This window comes from Psittacula echo, assembly GCF_963264785.1.
Source record: "Psittacula echo genome assembly, chromosome: Z".
NCBI lineage: Eukaryota > Metazoa > Chordata > Aves > Psittaciformes > Psittacidae > Psittacula > Psittacula echo.
The window spans coordinates 55,400,334-55,421,515 of NC_137742.1; the positions used below are offsets into that span (position 1 = coordinate 55,400,334).

The following is a 21,182-nucleotide window of genomic DNA, read 5'->3' on the forward strand; positions in this document are numbered from 1 at the left end:
CTGTTACAAAGATTTGGTAACTCTTTTAATAACCACCTTGCTACAACAGGTAGGCAAGTGAACTTTATATCCTAAGGGGTTGTTTCTAATGCCCTATCCTACAACTCAACACAGTTAATTCAAGAAAGGTGCTGGCATAGCTTTTGTGCTGAACTTCAAACTTTCAGCAAAGGTCTGTGGGAGGACTGCAAGGGAAACAGTTACCAGTGCTATAACTGCAGTACAGGTCTGTAAGGGACAGGACATTCACAGGCTCTTGTCTATAGTCCTATAGGTTGGCCCGGGTTCGTTTTTGCAATAGGAAATAACTCATTTTTACTGAAAATCCCAACAAGTAGCTGAGGAAGAAATAGTCTGTTGTTGCACCTATTAACATGAGACAGTGTTTGGCTGCTGAAGTCAAAGCAGAATTAGTTCAATCATTCAAGTGTCCCAAAGGTTATTCCCTCCAGAATTGCATCCTTACTGAGCACAAGCCATTAAGGAGACTGGTTTACACACCATGAGAAAAGATCATATCTCCTACTGTATAGGGCCAGCAGCAGACCTGACAGAAAACTCTCTCACCCAAAGCCCCTCATTGAAGACCAGTTTTGCTTATACTGCATGGCAACTGCAGCAGGTTTCAGAAGAGGGAGGAGGAACATTTACGGATGAGATTTGTAAACCAGGAGGAAAAGCAGTTTTCCCACTGACGTGCCTGAGCATTGCTGGCAGGGGCTGCTTGCCATACATGGCCACCCCACAGCCCAGCCCAAGCAGTCTCCATGTAGTTCAGCGTGGCTGCATCACTGCTGTGTTTGGTGGCAAGTGAAGGGGATCTTTGTGCCCTGTCCTCCCTGAGGACAGCCCTGGCTCCCTGTTTCAGACAGAGGTGGGGATTTTCCCAGAAGCCATGAGTGCAGGATGCCTGGCTCTTGCTGGCATTTGGCTTCTTCACAAGAAGTCCCTGTCACTGGCCTTGGAGAAGGCCTTGAGCCCCTTGAAGAAACTCTTCTTCAGCTATGGTGGGACCCGATCATGGGGCTCTTTGTTACTAAACCCTTGCATCTGCTGGAATAACAATGCAGTTTGTTTCATGCTGCAAAGGTCAACAGGTCTGCCCAAAGGATTTATGATGTCTCAGTGCTAAAAGGAGCACTAGAGGAATTTCAAGACGCCGGCTTGTTTCACATTATAAACAAGTCAAAAATACAGCAATCTTGCTTTTTGGCTAAGATATCACATTCAGCAGTTTGCTATTAGAAAAGAGGTTTTCCCTTACTGACACAGGTTACTCACCATCTGCAGCCACGCATTTGTGATCAACACCTGATTCTTCTCGTCCTTTGAATGAAAGAGGGAAGGAAAGGGAAGAAAAGAGAAAAAAAAAATGAGACTCAAAGTACAGCTTGATTGCAGGTCAAGAGTTTCCATTTCTTTTAGAAAATCCAAACTCTCAGGGTAAATAGACACAAACTTTATGGAGCAGACTGAGCTCACTGCAAAACCACTGAATTGCATGGCACAGAAAGTAACAGCTCTTTTCCACCTTTAAACCTACAGACCTTCTGCATTTACCATAACTGATCAACAATAAAAGTGAGAATACTAGATAATTGCTCTTATTTTGCTGGTGACAATCAGATTGCTTACCAAAAGCACAGGCTTTTCCTTCTAGCTAGCTGGTCAAAACAAGACAATTTCCAGTACCACACAGCATGCAGTAGTTGGAGAGATTTTATGCTTTATTTGCTGCAGTGCAAAACAACAGTGAAATGGTTCTGGAACTGCTGCTCTTTTGGAGTGATCACATTATGCAGCTCAGCTGAGGCTGAAAAGGAAGGTAGCCCTAGCCTTGGGCAAAAGGATACAAATGCTGCTTTAGAGGAGCTCACATGGTGCCTGCACAAAGCAGGAGTCTATAGGTTCATATACCTGCATGGAGAGGCCACGGGGAAGCAGCTCTAGCTCACAAAAGAGAAGCTGTCGCCCAGCTGGTCTCCAAGTGTTGTGGGGAGCCACAGGGTGCCCAGCTTACTGCAGCTGGCCTGCAGGTGCAGCACCCTGCAGTGCTACTTGCAACTGCAGGGATGGAGAAGCAAGGCTGCACGGTTACTTCAGGGTTACATTCCAGATCCACATCCCTGCCCCACACAGCTCCCATTATCAGCACATGCCCTGGGCTTCCCAAGAGCTGTGGCTGGCTCACGGTATGCTCAGCTGTCTCCACACCACAGGGAGGTGTTTCTTCCCCCTCAGAGCATAAAATCACAGAATCAACTAAGTTGGAAAAGATTATCAAGTCCAACCATTACCCTAGAACTGCATCACCTGTATTTAACCCTTACTTCTCCAGGGGCACTGCAGCTTTGACTGAGGTGCATCCTCAAGCTTGGTTTTGATGCTGTAGCTGGGGGCAGGCCTGACCAAGGCAGCCGCTCTCTGAGAAAACCACATTCTTGGCCAAGAGGCACAGCAGAAAGCAACAGTTTCCCCCTTTGATTCAGCTCAGCTCTCTTGGGCACATGTTGGAAAGCACATTTATGGCTTGGCCCAGGTGACTCACTTGTCCACAGCAAAGTGGTATTACCTTCAACCTATTTTCTCGCAGATTCCCACCCTGTGGTGCACTGACTAGACTTACCTTCCTGTAGGTAAGTTGAAATAAACTATGATTTGGGCCCCTGAAACACTGCTCTTCTTTAACTACAGGCAAAATATTTGTTTTCTTCCCTTTCTTCCATAGCCATTGAGAAACACTAACTCATGCAGAGACTGGAGATCAGCTACATTACAAGGAAGATAAGAAGATCTCTGAAGGACAGAGATATGTTTTAGCATCAGACCAAGCTGCTGTGAAACTGCAGCAAATCCAGTGAGCTGCAGCCCATCATTGCTGGACTGCAACAATCAAACCTCAGGGTACAACATAGAAGTGTGGGAATGTGGCAGCACCAACAGGATACAAACACTCATGGCAAGTATGCTGTAGGAATGGCCAACAGGGAGCTTCACCAAGATGCAAGATGATGTGTTGACCTAGCAAATTTCTAAGGACAATCTCCACTGCCTACCCATAGACCCAAGCTGAGGGTCTCTCCTGACCAAGTTAATTTCCCGGGCTCATGATGCAAATCCCCAGCTGCTCCAGATGGCTGAGCTACCTATTCACATGTCTCTCTGTGTGTTCGTGTCATGTGAAGTGTGTAAGGTTGTTTTCAGTGTTTGGGGTGGGAATGTTGCAATTGCAGACTGCTCTGGCAGGCATTTAAACCCTACAGAGTATCCTGGGCATGCATGCCCTCTCTAGTCATGTCCTCAATGTAGAAGATGAATTAGTGTGTGCTTGCCACTGTCATCCATGCCAGATGTTTATCTCACTACCACCTTTCCTGCTGCACATGAGTCCCTTCCACTTCTACTCTTCATTGGCACTCAACATCCGCAAGGCTTGCTCTCTGAAACCACAAGGTGAACCATAGTCCTGGAGTAGGCTTGGCTTTTTGGTTCACTCTGAACCTAAATTATACTATATTTTTTGCAGTACTTATTGGCTAACAAGGTAGCAATGCCAAAACTGCCTTATTCACTTTAGAAAAATGCCAGTCTGCTCACCTTAAGCAATATTCATGCTCTTTCCTCCCCTCCTCCCCTTCTTTCCTACAGAGCTCTATAGAAGAGCTCTCCTGTAGCTCTTCTTCTACAGAGCTACCCTCATGGTACATATGTAAAGAAACTACTCCAGAAGTGCCATGGAAGATGTGAGCTGCTCAAAAGTAAACTGCACCATCTCACTGAGCTGCACCACTTGGCATGTGCTTTCTTGCATGAGGCCTCTAGGCTTTAGTTCTTGTGTGTCCCACACCGGCGACTGAAGATTCCCAGGCTAATGCATGAAGCAGAACTGCCTGTAGAAGCTTCCTAATTACTGATTCCCCAGCTCAAAGGGTACTCGACTGCTGGTACTGTTGAGCCCTTAGCAGGAGCCTTGTCTGTGTCATGATCTCCTCTATTTTCTCACTTGGGTTGTTGGAGTTGCAGAAACATCACAACCTGGAAAGGCAGACATAACTGATCTCGAGAATTCCTCGCTCTTTTGGCACTATGGACAGTTACCCTCTCCAACCAGGATCATGAGACCAGAAAAAACAAACTTCAGGCATGAAACAGGACTCTGCCATATTCCTCCACATAAAACTGTCTATCACACTACCTCCTCTTCTGCTTCTCTTGAGTTTCCTTGAAATCTTCCTAAACTGCTTCTGCTGCAGGAAGATGCCACACAAAAATCAGATGAGATTTTATGGCATTATACTCTTCATATATTTCCTTTTCACTTCTCTGCTGCTCCCCAGATTTTGGCAGCATATATGTGCCTTTCTTCGGGCATATCACAATCTGCCTCTAGAGGCCCTGTCCATCTGAAACTCCCTTAGTCCCCTTGGTGGCAATTGCTGAAGCAATTATGACGCCTGCAGAAAAATAAGAAAAAGTAAATCACACACAGGACTAAGCTTGCTGAGACATGGTTTTTTAGATGCTAAAGGATTCAAAGGGATAAACACCAACTTGGAAAGGTATAAAACCCTAAAGTGAAAAAAAAAAACCCAAACCAACAAACCAGACCTGGTAATTGATGGGGTTACCAGAGCTATCTGTGTCAAGTGACATGGGAAATGAAAGCAACCCAGCAACAATAGAGGCTGTGTCCCAGTGACTGATACAGGCCAGTCCCTCTCCCTCTGACTGATGCTTTCCTGACCACCAATGACTTCTCAGGTGTCTTCTAGGCATGGTGAGCATGATGCTTCTCCGAGTCACTTATTAAATCCTAGCCATATTTTGTATTGCTAGCCGACCAGTAATTGCTTTATACTTGTAAGTTGCACATGTACTCTTACAAAGTCTTTCTGCATACTGCTAAAGAAGCCTGAAAACCATGACCAAAGATGGACTGCAAGAGTTAGGCAATTCCTTTCCTGCGCAAGATAAAGGGTAGTACCATCTCCATTGCACCCTATAGGGAAGGGGAGGAGGGGACCTTCCCCTTTTTGTTGGCTACCTAACAGCCACAGGGGGATGCATTAAAGTGCAGTGTAGATGTGAGAGGTCTATGGATTTCCTGCATGTGGAGATGCCTCCTGTCAGGACCCTTTCAGGTGTGGCTCTAGGTTTACAAGTAAACTCCCTTTTACCTGGCATAGTAATTTTATACTTGACAGACTGCAAAAGAAGATATTTAGGGCTAACTTCTGTATTTCACAAAACTTTGTTGCCCTTACCTACTCCCCTGTCACACCTCTGTGAGCTCTTTGCTCAAAGTCAGATGCTAATGATCTTGGTAATAAGCTTTGACTCCAAGCAATTCATCAGCCATCTATTTCAGGTAGCATTAAATTTATTATTCGGGGTATCCTTTTCACAGTGCTACTGTGCTCACCATATTTGTCCTGCTTTTCAAATTTGTTTTGCAGTCAAAGGAAAGCTTGTCTATCGGAGTTCTCACAGGCTTAAATACAGCCCTGCATGGTCTTCTTGTCTTGCCTTTTGATAACAGCAGTCAGTAAGAACACAAAGTCTAGCATCGGGCTGCTTACGTCTCTGTCAGCTTGGGGGTTGGGAGGGAAGACATGTCTCTTCAGGATGTTTTCATGGCAGTACAGAGTCTATTCTCACCCTTGCTTTCAGGCTACTGAGCTTTCCAAGGGTTTTTGGCTTTATGGACAGCAAAACACACCCAGTGTTACTTCCATATCCAGCACTCATCAAAAAATGCAGCCTGATGGGTGCTTCTTAGTGGTACAGCAAGTTTTACAAACAAGGATATGCATTTGACAGAAGTGCCTGGTTTGCAAGATCAGCAAAGCTCACTTCACACTGGGCAGGCCTTTGCCCAGGTGTATTTGTCTGTTACAAAGATACTCATAGTAAACCATGAGAGTGTGTGTGTGTACTCTGTCCCAAGAGGTCAGTGGCCAGTACCGCTTTGTTTAAGTAAAAGCTAATTCTAAACAAAAGCTTGGGAAGTGCTGGAGGTGGTTCCCTTACTGTGTGTCATTGGTTTGTGCAGACGGATTTAAAGTTAGCTGTAAGGATGCCTTTCTTCCCAGGAGAAAACATGAACAATTCATCACACTGCTTTTCATGTGAGAGGTTTCTGTCTCATTTGGCAGAGTTAGCCTTGGGGATGACCTTCCCTCCATGTTTGTCAAGCTCTCAGCTCCTGGCTTTTCCCCCTCAGCAAAGGAACAAAACAGCCCTGCTAAGATCCCATGTGAGACTGGAGACGACTGGTCCCCAGAGGTGCTTCTCTAGCACTCCCCTGGGAGTTCAGCTCAGTGGGCTGCAGACGTTCAGCTTAGACAAGTGAGTTTTCTTCTGGTATTCAAAAATGCTGGGAAAAGTTAATACTGTTACCACTAGCTAGTGCAACAGTTGTCCTCTAAATCCTTCCTGTCTCTATCTGGGTCACTTTCTCCCCTTTCTATTTTCTGCTTGACCCTTGTTAATTCTCTGTCCTGGATATCTGCTTATTCCTACAGCCACCTTTGATCCATGGATAGTGACAGTTTGGTTTGTTGTGGTGCACATGTTGCAACACGTGAGTATGTTAGTTCTGTTTTCTTTCCCTGCTCTCATCCAAAGCTTAGAAGGCATGTAGGTCTGCCTGCCTTTTGCACTGTTGCCTGTCAGTAGGTTCTCCTTTGTCAGGCCAACATCTAAATAAAATGTATTATTCCCAGCCACATAATTACCGGGGTCATAGCACATGGACAAAAAAACCCAGAGCCCTTTCTAGTTCAGTAGTCACATCATATGGTAACATGTCATCTCTGTACCAAGGCACTTTTTAACAGGTGACTAGCAGGCATCATTAATCCTTGTCCTTTCAGAGCTACAGAACTACGAGTTGAATTAGCCACTGATTTATTGCAAGATACTGCCCAGAAAAGTCCCAAATTGAAAGGCTGCTCTCAGAAATCACCAAAAGCCATACATGGCTACTTTGGTTAATGTCTTTTTTTTTTTTTTTTTTTTTTAAACATTGGTTTTGTTTTTTAATAAAAGAATGGATGTCCTTGAAAAGTTTTTTTAGCAGATGCATTGTCTCTGCACAGGATTTTGAACAAGAGTATCAAAAGGAATTGATAAGGCTTTCAACTATTTGCGCACTCAATCTGCAACTGCAACCTCTGTATTGCTTGAAACAGCCATCAGCCCACAGTCTTCAGCAAATTAACTAAAACTCAGCTTAAATGCAGTGTATGGTTGAAGTTTCACAACACCAGATAGCTTAATGAAAACCCAGGCTGCTTTGGCAACATTCAGTAAGCATCGCTGGACAGCCTTTGTATCTAAGGGGTCTCATTAAAAAGTTGGAATAAATGTTGCCATAGTAACATCAACTTTGAAGAGATACCTGAAGAGTAAGTATGTCATCTCAATACCTGTAACAAAGAGGAGAGATACAGGCAGAGAGATATAAAAATACACTGGAATAACAAAGGATGAACAAACATCCACTGACACCTGCTAAGCATTTCTTTGCCCATCAGGACTGAGATGCAGCAAGGCCAGTGTTGTCAAGTTAAGAAAGATATGGTTAAGAGCTCATAGAGGAACAACCACGCCATTCTCCTTTAGTCACCTTTTTGCTTTGGCCTTTTCTCTTATGAATGGTTGGAGGTGATGTCTCGTGTTTTCCACCTAATGTTGAGACACATTCCCACCTGTTGACACTGGCTTCTTTTCCACTGTGGGCAAGCAACGCAATCTGCCTTTGGTCTTTGCACTGGGTAGCAGTGTGGCACTGCCTGGTCCCACTGCCTCAAACAGCCCACCACGTTCTTCCCAAAAGAGCATTCTGAGTGGAATAGCACAGCTCCCTACCTGCTGTTTACAGCAGCCCTATGCACACTTGCTTTCATAGCAGGAGCTTCACATGTTGGAGAGTCTGGCCACTGTCCATTCACTGTTCCCCTTGCAAATGCCTGGAGCCAGCCACTTTAAGAAAATCTGTGAAGGGCATAGCATTCAAACAAGGGCTGTGTGAGAACAGCCTACAAACACAGGAATGTGAGCTCTGTTCCTCAGGAAGCATAATGCATGGCCAACAAAGGCTTTGAAAGGTGTTCCTTCTGAAGGCCTTGGCTCCCTATATGTCAGAAACCGTAATTTGCTTTGTTATGAATGTTGAATGAGAAGGCCTGGATGTAAAACCTGCAGCAGGAAGTACTGAATCTGCACATTCCCCAAAGGCAAGAGCAGGATGAACAAACATGGGAAGAAATGGGAGTTTGCTGCTGCCAGCCAGGGCCTCCGAGGATGCAGCTCTCCCACTCACAAACACAATGGGTGACTGAGGGTCTGCCAAGCCTACAGACTTTTTCCTTACCTGCCTTTTTGCCCACATTTTCCATTTTCCACTGCCACTATGGTGAAAAAAGGCAGACTTGTTCTTACGCTGCATATGTCACGACCTTCAACCAGGGCTGTGAGTACCTGTCTTAGGAAAGTAGGAGTTTTCTTCCCAAGGTGCAGCTTCTCAGCCATCCCAGAAGATCAGCACTGCTGTGAAGTGTGTCATGTTACAGACTCCAGCACTGGTTTTGAGACTGTTGGACCTCAAGTCCTTCAACAAAGACCTGAAAATTCCAGGAACAAACTTTTCTCACAGATTCTGGGGAGAATGAAGACACCAGCCTTGTCTTACTCTTTCACAGATGCTTTTCATGGAAACCTAGAAGCTGGGTCAGAGGCCCCTGCATGGCTTTCCAGCATAGCATTGCTCTCTGCTTGGATGAACTGAGATACATACTTGGTTCCTGGGGGAAAGGATGTTATGTCACCATCCAAAAGCAGTCAGTCCTCCATTAAAATCCCAGGTCATCCACACATAGCATGTAGGTGGTTTGTATATTCTCCAGGGTGGATAACTCATCCTGAAATAGCCTTCTATGTGTTTTGTGCACAGTCAGCAGGTGTTTCAATAAACAAAACTAGACATGAATTGTTATTCCAAGCTATTCATTATTCATTGACTTTTTCAGCATTTGAAGTCACACGGAAAGCAGTAGAAGGAGAGTTGAGAAAAGTCCCAAATAGGCCAACTTATTAAAAACTCACACTGAGAAGTTATTAAAAACTCACACTCAGTCTAACTGCAAGGCTGCCTTTGCTTTTTCTTCCTGTATTTGCACACTGCTGTGACCCCACAGGAACGTAAAGGGATGCAGGCCTGTTCAAAAACTCGAGTGAGTGCTTAAAGCCTGTGATCATGGATGGAAAGGTTTTTACTGAGGAGCTGAACTCACTGGCTCTCAGGACTTACACTGAGAGAACAGTGTTCAATAATAGAATCATAGAATGGTCTGGGTTAGAAATGACCTTAAGATCACCTGTTCCAATCCCCCTGCCATGGACAGGGATGCTTCACACTAGATCATATCACCCAAGGCTCTGAACAGCCTGGCCTTGAACACTGCCAGGGATGGAGTATCCACTTCTTTGAGCAACCTGTTCCAGTGCCTCACCACCCTCACAGTAAAGAACTGTAAAGTGAAGTGTTAAGCTAGTAAACTTCCAAACACTGAGAAAATAAAAAGTACTAGGTTCAGCACCATCCCAACAGCTTTGGTTTAACTGCTTTATTGCAACTGGTGGAGTTAGAAACATCACCATTTGCAGTGCTCCTGCTGTATGCTAGCTTCCACAGTCCCCTGGCAATAGCAATGCTTCTTCGAAGGATGACTATCTTTACCTGCCACTGCTATTACATTCCTGAGTTTTCCTAAGTTCATCAGGAAAATCTCACTTTAAATAAATTCTGCTCCTATGCATCTTGGGGAACTGATGTAAAAGTACTAAAGATTCTTAAAAATCCTTGATGGATCAAATTAGTTACCCAAGATTATGGAATATACATGATCTAAATTCACACATCTTCAAAGAGCATAGTACAGCCTTTTCACCAGGCAGGCAGTAAAGTGGTTAGTTATTGCGAAATACCCAAGCTGGATGACCACCACTGAACACCTCAAAAGCAAACCAGCCATTCTTTTGTTAAAGCCAGAGCCACCAAGTCCAGCTTGAGGAACCATGCTGAGAGAAAACTATTTTGCTGCTCCCTAAGTGAGGTCTCTCTGCTCTTTGACCTAAGTCAGGCAGAAACCAATGAAAAAAAGCTGCATTTTTAATTCAAGTAATTAAGACTTCATTGTAATGCTTCATGCTGATGTGTCCATAAAGTAGTATTAGACGGGAAACCATAATACCCATGATTAACTTCATTGTGCCAGCAAACACAATGTCGTGTTTAATTGGTTTAGTGAGACTGATATTTTCATAATGCTTGGCACTAAGAGGGCAGGCAAAATAATAATTCATGGCTCCATTAGCCCTCGTTTTCCCTTCTTCAGGCTCCTTCTGTGCTAATGAAGAGGCCAATTTATTTAATTTTTCTTCCCAGAGTTCAAAATTTATCACACTATGTGAGCTTTATAACCAGGAGAGAGAGTTTGGGATTTAACTTTAATGAATCTGTTGGTCTAGCAACCTTTCTGTAATTTTTCTGCCTGGGATTTTAATGACTCCTATTCAGGATGATTAATTACTGATTTTCAGCTTTTATCGAATCATAGAATCATAGAATAGTCAGGGTTGGAAAGGACCTTAAGATCATCTAGTTCCAATCCCCCTGCCATGGGCAGGGACACCTCACACTAAACCATGTCACCCAAGGCTCTGTCCAACCTGGCCTTGAACACTGCCAGGGATGGAGCATTCACAACTTCCCTGGGCAACCCATTCCAGTGCCTCACCACCCTAACAGTAAAGAACTTCTTCCTTATATCCAATCTAAACTTCCCTTGTTTAAATTTTAATCCATTACTTATTGTCCTATCACTACAGTCCCCAATGAAGAGTCACTCCCCAGCATCCTTATAGGCCCCCTTCAGATATGAGGTCTCCATGCAGCCTTTCCTTCTCCAGGCTGAACAGCCCCAACTTTCTCATGATATTCAGTTTGTTTTCCTTCTCAGTTACACTATTTTGCATCAGTCTTACTGCTCTAGTCTCACTGAATTTGCTTTTGCCAGATAAGCCTCAAATTTCTGGTGGAGAAAAAGCTTTCTGGAAAGATACATGGCTTGGTAGAGTAGGTCTATACAAGGAGGAACAGAGTAAACAGTTCACAAAGGCTAAGGAAGCACACAGCTGAACATGAAGGCATTTCTAGAAGAGGAAAAAGAAAGACGCTTTAATCTGAGAGAGTTGAAAGAGTCAGATTCTCTCTCTGACACTTATCAATGCTTTGTAATTAAAGAAGTCTCAGAATACTAGTTTATAATCCTCTCCTTATTAATTCTCTCTCTTTCTCATATTCTATCTTTTTGAATCTTGCATAGTCAAGCTTACATTGTTGAAGTTATCTGGCCATAAAAGATTTGTACAGGATGTACACTTAGGATTACGGTTTAAGCTAGTGAACACTGATACTATGTTGGAAATAATACATGAACAGGTGCTTATGTGTACTGGAATATTTATATTGCCTTGAATAACTTGTCTGTTGATCTGAGTTTGCTACTTAACACCCCAGCACAGAGATCTGAATATGTAATGGTGCTGAATCGAAAGGCAGGAGGGAATGACCTACCTGCTATAGTCAGTTTAGGAAAGGAGAGGTGAATTCGAGCTAGAAATTTAAATCTTGAACTTTCTGGTTGTTCAGTTCACCTGCAGAACAAGCCCTAGAAAGCCTCTGTCCTAGCAGATGGTATGGCTAGGAGGCTAATGTTTTGCTCTTGGAGCAGTACCTGGGGCCAGGGCAGGTGGCTACCACCCTTCTCTGCCCCTGTGGCAGGGCCAGTGCCAGCATTGGCCAGCTCACAGCCGTGTGGCACCTCTTGCCTCCAACCACACCTCACAAAGGGGGAAACAGTGCCCGTGCCACATTCACACTCACTGGAATGAATAAGCACATTTTCAGATGAGAAAGCAGAGTGGTTTCACAAGTTGGTGGAGTTTAACAAGGCTCTTCTCTATTTTGCAGCTCATGAAGCAAAACCGCTTAGATGCAAGGAAAGCAACTTCTTAAAGGAATTCAGACTGGACAGAGATTATGTGAAGAAACTGACACTATGAAGGCTGTGTCAGACAGAAAGTACCACAGGGCTGGGCATTACCTTCCTTCTGCCTTCTCACCTTCTGGCACAGAGTCTACTGACAGGCAGCTTCTAGCTTTGGTGATTGTCGCTCAAATGGAGCACATGTTTCTCCTCTTGTTTATTCCCCATGCTATGTGCATTTGCATAGAAACATTTAAGTTGCACCCCAGTGAAACTGGCTTACCAGCTGGAGTGGCAAGAATTCCTTTGTGATGCTCTTCAGGCGTTCTCCTGCTGACCTATAATCCCCCTCTGGGCTCTGGGCATCTCTTGCTAGCACTCCATCTATCTGGTAGGAATGGAGTGGATTGATGTTCCTCTCCCCTGGCAACTTTAAAGCCCTCTTCACCAGCTTGGCAAGCTTATGACTGAAGATGCTCTTTGCCTTCTCTGACAAGTGAACCCAATCACCCCATCAGTAAACCATGTTTCTCAAAGCAACTCCTATGGTCTAAGTAGCCAAACCCCTCCCTGGCTGTGGCATCAGTCCCATAACCATTCACTGGTCTGCCAGATCTGACCAGTCCTTTCAAACCCCTTCCTTTTGATCAGGAGACTGATGAAAAACCATATGTACTCCAGAGTTTATAAGTCCTTATTTCCTCCCCAGGGAGCATGGTGCCTGAAGTCCACTCAGGTTGGGACCTTGCCTAGTACCCTGCTCTGCTAGGATAATGGAGCATGCTGGACACACAAGTACCCCAAAAGAGGAGCTTTGCACTTTGTTAGTGCATACACCACTGCCAAGACTGTCATGCTGTCTATCCCCTTCTTCAAGTAAGAAGTAACTCTGCACAAGTTGCTTTGTATTGTGCCAAGCAGGGCAGCTGAGGAGGCATAGTCTACTCATCCCCAGCCTCCCATCTGAGTGCACAGAATGACGGCCTCTTGGTTTGCTTCATGGTGTGTCAGCTAATAGAGGTTACCTCTCCTCTGTACCTTGTCTGCTACTCTTTACATCACTGTGGCTATAACAACCCTCCTTTTAAACAGACATTTTCTTCAGCAGCTGGAGCATCCAGATGCTTCAGTCTGTCCAGCCAGACATGGAGACTGAGGGGCTGTGTCCATGCTCACGGCCTGCTTCCTGGGACCCAGAGGAAGGTAGGGTAGGTTAAGGACCCACAAGATCAGTGTTTTGTGGATTTTCAGGCTGGTTGATTTAGTCACTTGTTGATGCCACAGTGACCTTTCTACTACAGGGACTCACCTGCAAAGGATTTTCTGTCCCTCCCCAGAGAAGACAGGTACCTTTTCACATCATGCAGGGTAAACACTTCAGGTGACTCTGGATGTTTTTTAAAACAACATGAGTGCAGTTTGCAAGACCATGAGCCTGAGACAAGTCATAATGCTCTGAGCTGATTAAATTCTATCATCTGCAGTGTGTGCAGAGATGGAGGGAAGCAAAGCATTGTTTGTGCTATGAATGACCATTTAGATTATCTCTTTCCTACAGTGAGCAATCAAAAGAGAAATCTGGAATTAAATTTGTTGCAATGGACATTGTCATAATGCAGATAAAGTGCTTAAAGAAGTGCTGATTTCCTGAACGGAAGGGTTACGCACGTGAATGTGAAAAACAACTGAAAAAAGGTTTTATGTAACTGCTCCTCACTGACTGACTTTGAAAATGTAGTCACAGCCCTAAGGCTAAAATCTCCCCTTTACCACCCCTAACCTTCAAATTACTGCAAGAAAATACCATCAGAAAAAGGACTGGAGCAAGATCTTTGGAGCTAAGATGTTTCTGCTACACCTGGAACTGGCTGCTGAAATTTATTTGAAATTTGCTGGAGGATTTCTCTGCTCTTTTCTGGGAGCTCCTGCTGTGAATGAATGACTTTGTTCAGAGTACTGATCTCCTCTCTCTTCCAGATCAATGCAGTTGCTAACATTTCAAAACAGAAAGCTGTTTGCCCTGCCTGAGTGGCTGCTGCCTGCCTCCAGGAGCACCACAACTGCCTCAACCTGCCTCTTGTATGGCACAATGCTAAGGGCTAGACTTCCAGGGTCCTGCTTAACCCATCCAGGGACAGCACCTGGTGCACCACACATTTCCTGAAAGATTGAGAGAGCTTTAAACTGTTCAAATATGTAAGGCTTCTGTCAAATTGGTTTGCAAATGCACAAAAGTTTGCACATTTCTCTCTCTTTCTTTCTTGTGCCTTCCATGACAGTAATGGTGCATTGGAAAGCAGCCCATAATACTGACTATGGAAAGGAGCACTAATGGGTTGTTTGCTGTATTGACAGGATGGAGGTGGTAAAAATTGTTCTCCTGGCTTATTTTTTCCACGTAGATGACAGCAATTCTCTCTATGTATCATAGTTTATCATACAGAATCCTCTTCATAATGATAAAAGGGATTTGGATTATTATGTTAAAATTTTCCATGGGTCAGATTGCCAATTCTGAGAGAGCATGTTGCAGTCAAGGCAATTAGGTGGCTGTGCCTCCAGGTTTTGCTTTTATATATTTCTAAACTCATCTCAGGGAAGGCTCCTTCAACTACAGCACATGGTAAAGATGTGAGAAGAGGCCTATGACATTATAATGTCTAATGAAAAAGTGTAAGTGCAGTGATGCTAGCTTTGAGCACTGCACATGGTCTACAGTTATTGCATTCCACATCACTCTGAGGAGGATTCATCATTAATAATTTGTTCTAACACTTGGCTTCTAATTTATTGAATTCTTCTTTCTGTTTAAAAAAAAAAAAGGAAAAAACTACATAATTAATCTTCTTGCAGCTCATGTTGTATCAGAGATGGCTGTACTTTTAGGAGGGTATTTACTCCTCCAAAGTGTCAAAGCATGTACTCCAGCATTTAGGGAGGCTGCTTACCCTAAGACAGTCTGATAGCCTGATTAAGAGGAGAAGTACGGTCCCTACACAAGGGATCAGATTTGTTATGCCATATGAGTGCCTTAGAAAACAGAACAGCAAGTAACTTACCACATCAATTATCTGCAGCAAAGAAAGCTGGAGCTCAACTACCAGGGGTTGGGAGTCATTCACCACTGGTCTTTCAAGACGATTGTAGTTTCTCAGCAGTTCTCTGTACAAGCGTCTCTGGCTTTCACCCTGCTGAGAGACTAGGGGAAAAGAAAGAAGGCATCTATGATTCGTGCTAGTCACACTGTCCCTACTGCTCGTCTGTTTTGTTGAAAAACCCATCTTTATAAGTCTGTAATTTGAAAGAAGTTCCCCAAAAAATCCCCAAAATTCTGCACATGGGTTTGACAGACACAGCTTTTCTGAATACGTGACTGAGGACCTTTTATAAAAAATTAATTATTAAAACTCAGAAACTACTGACCAGCCTCTGGGGCTCTGAGTAAATGTCTCTCTTCCTTGGTGCCTCTCCTGCTGATGGTCAGTGATGTGGCTCCAAAATCACTAGCCAGCTTCCTGGAAGGCAGTCAGAGCTCTTTTATTTGCTTGTCTTTATTTCCTAGAGCCGGTATTACTTGGACATATTGTGCACTTACGCAGCATGAGTAACGTGTATTCTTATTTCTTGGAGCTGATGTATCACACCCTTTGCTGTGCTCAGGAAAGAGTGACAAGCCTTCTTCGTACCCTCTTCAGTTTTCTTGTGGCAGGCTTTCCAGTCTTTGGGTTACTTCCCTTGCCTTTTTTCCTTCTGATGGCACCACACTTTGTTAACACATAATAATATTGTGGTATGAAGGTTAAAGTATTTGACAGGTATCTATAATGATATTGAATTTCTGATGTTACATGCTTGACTCAGTTTTCACTGGGAACAGCCTCAACACAGAAGCTGTCATGCAAACACATGAGCATGATAAAACTTGCTTAAACTGCAAGATGCCCCTGTTCCCTAGGTTTGGGGTGGGTACGGAGAGCATCCATCTAACCTGCATGGCCAGGTTTCCTTGCCACAACAACCATGGATGGGGCAGGACAGAAGTGAGAGCTTGGGTCTCTTTCTACAGAAAGGTAAGCACTTTGCTGGGAGACACTACCCAGGAACTTGGGCCCCCAGAACAGTGTAGGTGCTGGTGCTGTGGCCAGTGGCAACCTGAGCCCTACCAAAGAGCTGCATCTAACAGAGTGAGGGGTCATGGGCTGCAGGTTCCCTGAGGCCAAACCAGTCCTGTCAGCATGAATGCGTATTCCCTGAACTGTAGAAATCCAATCCCTGGCAGGGAATCTGCACTCTAAATTATTATTACTTCGGACTGAAGAATTTTTTATCCACTGCAGCTCCTGGTCTCTGTGAGTGACTATTTTTAACTCTTAAGCAGAGCTCTGCACATTGAGACCGGGACTTCTCTCACAGTGGTTATGATGAGTATCTTTTTGACAATGCAAACAAACGATAACAATCAGTTTGGCCTTCCCTAGACTCTTGCCTCAGTCTTGCAAGCCTGGAACAAGGTGTTTTGAAACACTGCATCCATGGCTTTTAAAGCTAGTGATAAATTTAGTTTATAAGCAGTTTGTAAGTCTGCTTAATTTGTGTTCTCCTCAGTTTTCCTGATATTAAAGGGAGCTTTGTAGCTTTCCAGTATGGCAGTGCCTGGGGAACAAGGAGAAAAAGTATTTTTGTTTATTTTGGTGAGTTACACCACCATTGGCCCTTTCTGCTCTTGTGTAATACATTACATGATCATGGGGATCCAGAGAAGCAGATGGTGTAAGCACTTCTTCAATAGCCCTTGCTAACATGTCAGTATTGTATGCTATGTTTTCACCATCAGCAAAGACAAGCTCTGGCCACAGTATCTCTCCCTCACCAGCATAAGTAAGCTTCCCTGCGGTGATTTAAGTGTTCTGTGTTGGCATTAGTACTTGCTTCCTAGTGTTTCAGTACACCCCAGCTCCCTTGTAAGACCTTCCTACGGAAATGACACCAGTGAAAATCACAACACCTTGTTCTGTGGAAAGTGGTTCTGAGCTTTGGTCAAATTGGCTGTCCGTTCACCCACCTGCCCATCTCACCACCCTCACACCACCACCTCCCATGTTGCTGTGCTTTAGGGAAGAAATTACCGTCTGCACTATTGCTCTCAAGTACTTACGTAATATATTTGCCTTTAACCTTCCTTTTAAACTGGCTGCTTCAGCTTTTACAAGGAAAAGTACCCTTCACCAGTCTCTGGAAGTCAGCTGGGCTGCTAGAGTGCCCTGGTATCATCACTGTCATGGTGCATTAAAGCAGTCCCACCAAGGGAGTTCTGACTTGGAAAGATCTGACCATAACCCTTTGCTGTGTGCTTCAGAAAGCTGTCTCAGTACTGTGTGCTCCAATTGTGCTGAAGCCAGGGTCCTTTCCCTGTTAAACTTCATGGGTTGAAATAGCCCAGTAAAGCAATTTTGCACCTGGTTTTCTACATTTTCTTCAGCTCTCCCTTTGGCAATGTGGTCCTATTACTTTGTGACCTCTTTTATCCAAAATTGTTGACACAGCCTTAGCTGACCTATTCTTAGCCCGCTGACTTGACGTTAGTGGCCACATGTTTGTGTGCTGCATCGTTTTGCTTTAAAAATTACATAGATTCCAAAGCAGCAGAGCCTTCGGGTGTCCTGGCAAATAGCCATGGCAGCTGTTGGTATCACATAGACCTGGCTAGTGTAATCACACTACCATCTCTCTGTTATAGCTGTGCTGGAGAAGGAACTGAGGTGGGTCACAAGTCAGACTTCTGTTTTCATCAACTTTTTCTTTAAATTGCAGTCCTCAAATACTTCATGTTTCATACTGCAGAGAGTTTTCTAGTTTTTATCCCTCTAATGCTTGTGCTAATGCACTGTGACATTACATCTTTGTGTGTTAAATGGAGTGCTTGCCGGTGATGGGGAAGCCTGGATCTCTCAGGACTAGTGATAGAATAAGCTTTACCACTGCTTACCCCTCAGTCACAGAAATCTAACTAAAAGCTATGGCACTGTTTCATCTTTTAAACTAGGCTAGAAGCTGGACATCAATATTTAAGGTTGCCAGGTCAGTCTCCCAAAAGGAACGCCAGACTTACTTGCCTATGTATGTTACAGGAAGTAACTGGCAAAGTACAAGTAACTGGCAAAGAGCAGGATGACTTCTGGATTAAGAATCTTTAAACTATAGATACCCCATATCCACTGTCTCAGACAGTGTCCCCCTTGTTTCTGAATTATCTTTGAATACCCCAAACCTATGAGTAGGAAAAATAAATTGAAAAAAAGAGAAAAATAAATAAACAGCATAAAAACTGAAATAAAGAGAAGGAGGAGAAGGAGAAAGGAGAAGGAGAAGGACAAAGGAGGAGAAGGAGAAGGAGAAAGAAGAAGGAGAAGGAGAAAGAAGAAGGAGAAGAAGGAGAAGGAGAAGGAGAAGGAGGAGGAGAAGGAGAAGGAGAAGGAGAAGGAGAAGGAGAAGGAGAAGGAGAAGGAGAAGGAGAAGGAGAAGGAGAAGGAGAAGGAGGGAAAGGGGAAAAGGAAGGGAAAAAAGGATGCTGACTAAAGCTATCAAGGCCCTTCCTCATTCCTTGTGTACTGGATATGCTTTCAGTAGTTACACTGGTTTGTTCCTTTACAATTTCACTTCGCCTGTTGAGGAGACATAGGGCTCTAGGCATACTGCTGTCGGTTGACAACAAACCTCTTCCATGTTCTCTGTCCAGGTGGGATCCTCTGGGCATGGATTGTCTGTTCCGTGCTTGAGTGTCATCCTATTGTCCTCACCAATAATACTGGTGCCAGCGTAATACTCCTTATTTCTTCTGTGGGTTCGGGTTCAGACCTGGGGAACTGTTTGCTGGGGCTGGAGGCTATTCAGTATTGTCTGGTAGGAATGAATGGCTGTCAGAATTGCAGCTAGCTCTGGCTAGACTAATCATATGCCACCCCAAGGAACGCCAGGTGCTCCTTCCTTTCTTAGGAGTTGTACTGTCATGTCTGGTCTTGGCTGGTTGATGCTTGTGCTCTGCTTTGAATGCAGAGCTCCCTGAGCTACGAGGCAAGAGTCCAGTTCTTGCCAGTTCCCCAGGTTTGCTCCAAAAGTTGTCAGCATCCTGGACTGAATGTGTGGGCCACATTCTGGCTTGCTGTGCACAGTAAAGAATAATATTGAAATATTAACAAGAGAGTAGGTAGAGGGACATGGATTTCCATGAGGTTTTGCCCAGAGAGGTGGTGAATGCCCCATCACTTGCAGTGTTCAAGGCCAGGCTGGACACAGCCTTGGGCAACATGGTCTAGTGCGAAGTGTCCCTGCCCATGGCAGGGAGGCTGGAACTAGATGATATCATGGTATTTCCCAACTCTAACCATTCTATGATTATATGATTCTATGATTCCACCACTGGTTCATAGAGTTCCCTAGTTTTATTTTCATAATCTTTGAACATTTTGTTTGGCCAGCTGCTAGCTGAATGTTTTCTAGCTGTTGCTTTATTCATACAAGATTATGGAAGTTATTGGGACCAAGGGATCCAATAAGGAATGGTTTTCAGACCATTCTTCCCATATTACTGTATATGCACACATACATATGGTAACACGTCTCTGAATTACAAAACATGCCCTTTTTTAAAATTTCCCTTCTCAAAACCAGTTCCTAAAATTGTTTGCATATTACAAACTTTTTGCAGATTAAGTTAAAATCAACAGTAATCAACAGCATATTCCTGGTCCATCACATTATTGCTTTTAAATATGTATTTTCCCTGATACTTCATGGAAGGTCCTAAACTGCAGCAATATTGTGGTTGTGGTATTTATTCACACCTCCTGCAGGTATTTCAGAACATGTATGTAATTTTTTTTTTCTCTCTGTGTTGTTACTTTGCCACATTCCCATGAGTTGGTTTATTTGCTTGTCTTACTGTTTCCTGAAATAAATCAAGTGGAATTCGGGCATTTTTTAAAAAACAGTGTCACTATACTGAGAAGTATTGCTATATTTTGTTGTGTACCATCTTGTTTTAACTGGAACATTCAGAGAGCAAAAAGTCATTACAACAACCTGTAGTTATTAGAGCTAAAACTTTGAACCTTTTAGCATCTTCCTAACAACCTAACCTAACAGCTCTTCTGTCACGGCTCCTCTTTGATTATTTATTTTCTTTTTAGTTTATCACTGTACTTTTACAGAGATTTTTATCTATTTCTTTGGGAATGCAAACAGAATCATCACAGGAAGACACACACTATATGCAATTACGAATTATGGGGGAAGTAACAGAAGTAGTATCAGAAAAAAAGCAGCTTGCTTCACAGGCAACTTCATCAGCATAAAGAATTGGAACAGCACCTTCAAAAATGTGGCATGTTCCAGTGCTTTGGTAGCTATAAAAAACCACCCACCTTATTTTGTATATTTTGCAGATTTCTGAGAATGTAAAGCATGTCACTGCCATATGTCACTTAATCTGCAGACACACAGATGTGTCCCATTTGCTTTTGTTCTTATGTGCTGCTTTGCTGCTTTTATCTGTGACTGTAAACGCATTATTTCTTTCAATGTCCTTTGATTTAAAATGCATGCCATCACACTTTCTGGGAAGAAAATTTCTTACCCACATAAGAAATAATGGAATTTCATCAGCTACCTCAACCCTGTGTGCGTCTGTGTCTGTGTGTTTGTGTGTTGTGTGTATGAATACCTCCCTCATTTAAAACCTCTTTTTAACCTACTTCCCTTCTGGGTAATCTTTGACTCTAATCTTTGGCTCTTGCTATGCAGATTGTTTCTGCAACTTACACACAAAACTCAGGCAGCCAGAGGAATGTGTGAAATGCCATCCTTTCCTAGGCAAAAAGGACCTAATCTTCCTGATATTGGCCATTTCTGTTCTTTCATAGAAGATGAAAAGCTCCCAGCAGAGATTCGTATTAAAGGGTATGCCAGGAAAGGTTTTGTCTCAAAGACTTTAGGCATATGACAATATGCTAAAAAGAAAATATAGGCCATTACATAATGAAAGGCTGGGATTATATTTTTGGTCCTGCTGGCATGGTGCAGATGTTTTAAAGGCTGGGGTATGTGTGTAAGGTGAAGAAACACATGTTAAGA

The 21,182-nt window shown here is 43.6% G+C and overlaps 1 protein-coding gene across 1 annotated transcript in view; it reads right to left on the reverse strand.

Annotated features, from left to right (window-relative positions):
• The window catches only part of LOC308231889 (neuronal acetylcholine receptor subunit alpha-7-like), a gene marked incomplete at its 3' end in the record, with an annotated part of 54,981 nt that overhangs the window by 24,324 nt on the left and 9,475 nt on the right, over positions 1 to 21,182 (reverse strand). The window contains exons 2-3 of the mRNA XM_080637712.1: positions 15,113 to 15,252; positions 1,282 to 1,326 (exon numbers count right to left, since the gene is read on the reverse strand). Coding sequence (XP_080493838.1) covers positions 1,282 to 1,326; positions 15,113 to 15,252 — 185 coding nt within the window. The remainder of the gene's footprint in view (positions 1 to 1,281; positions 1,327 to 15,112; positions 15,253 to 21,182) is intronic.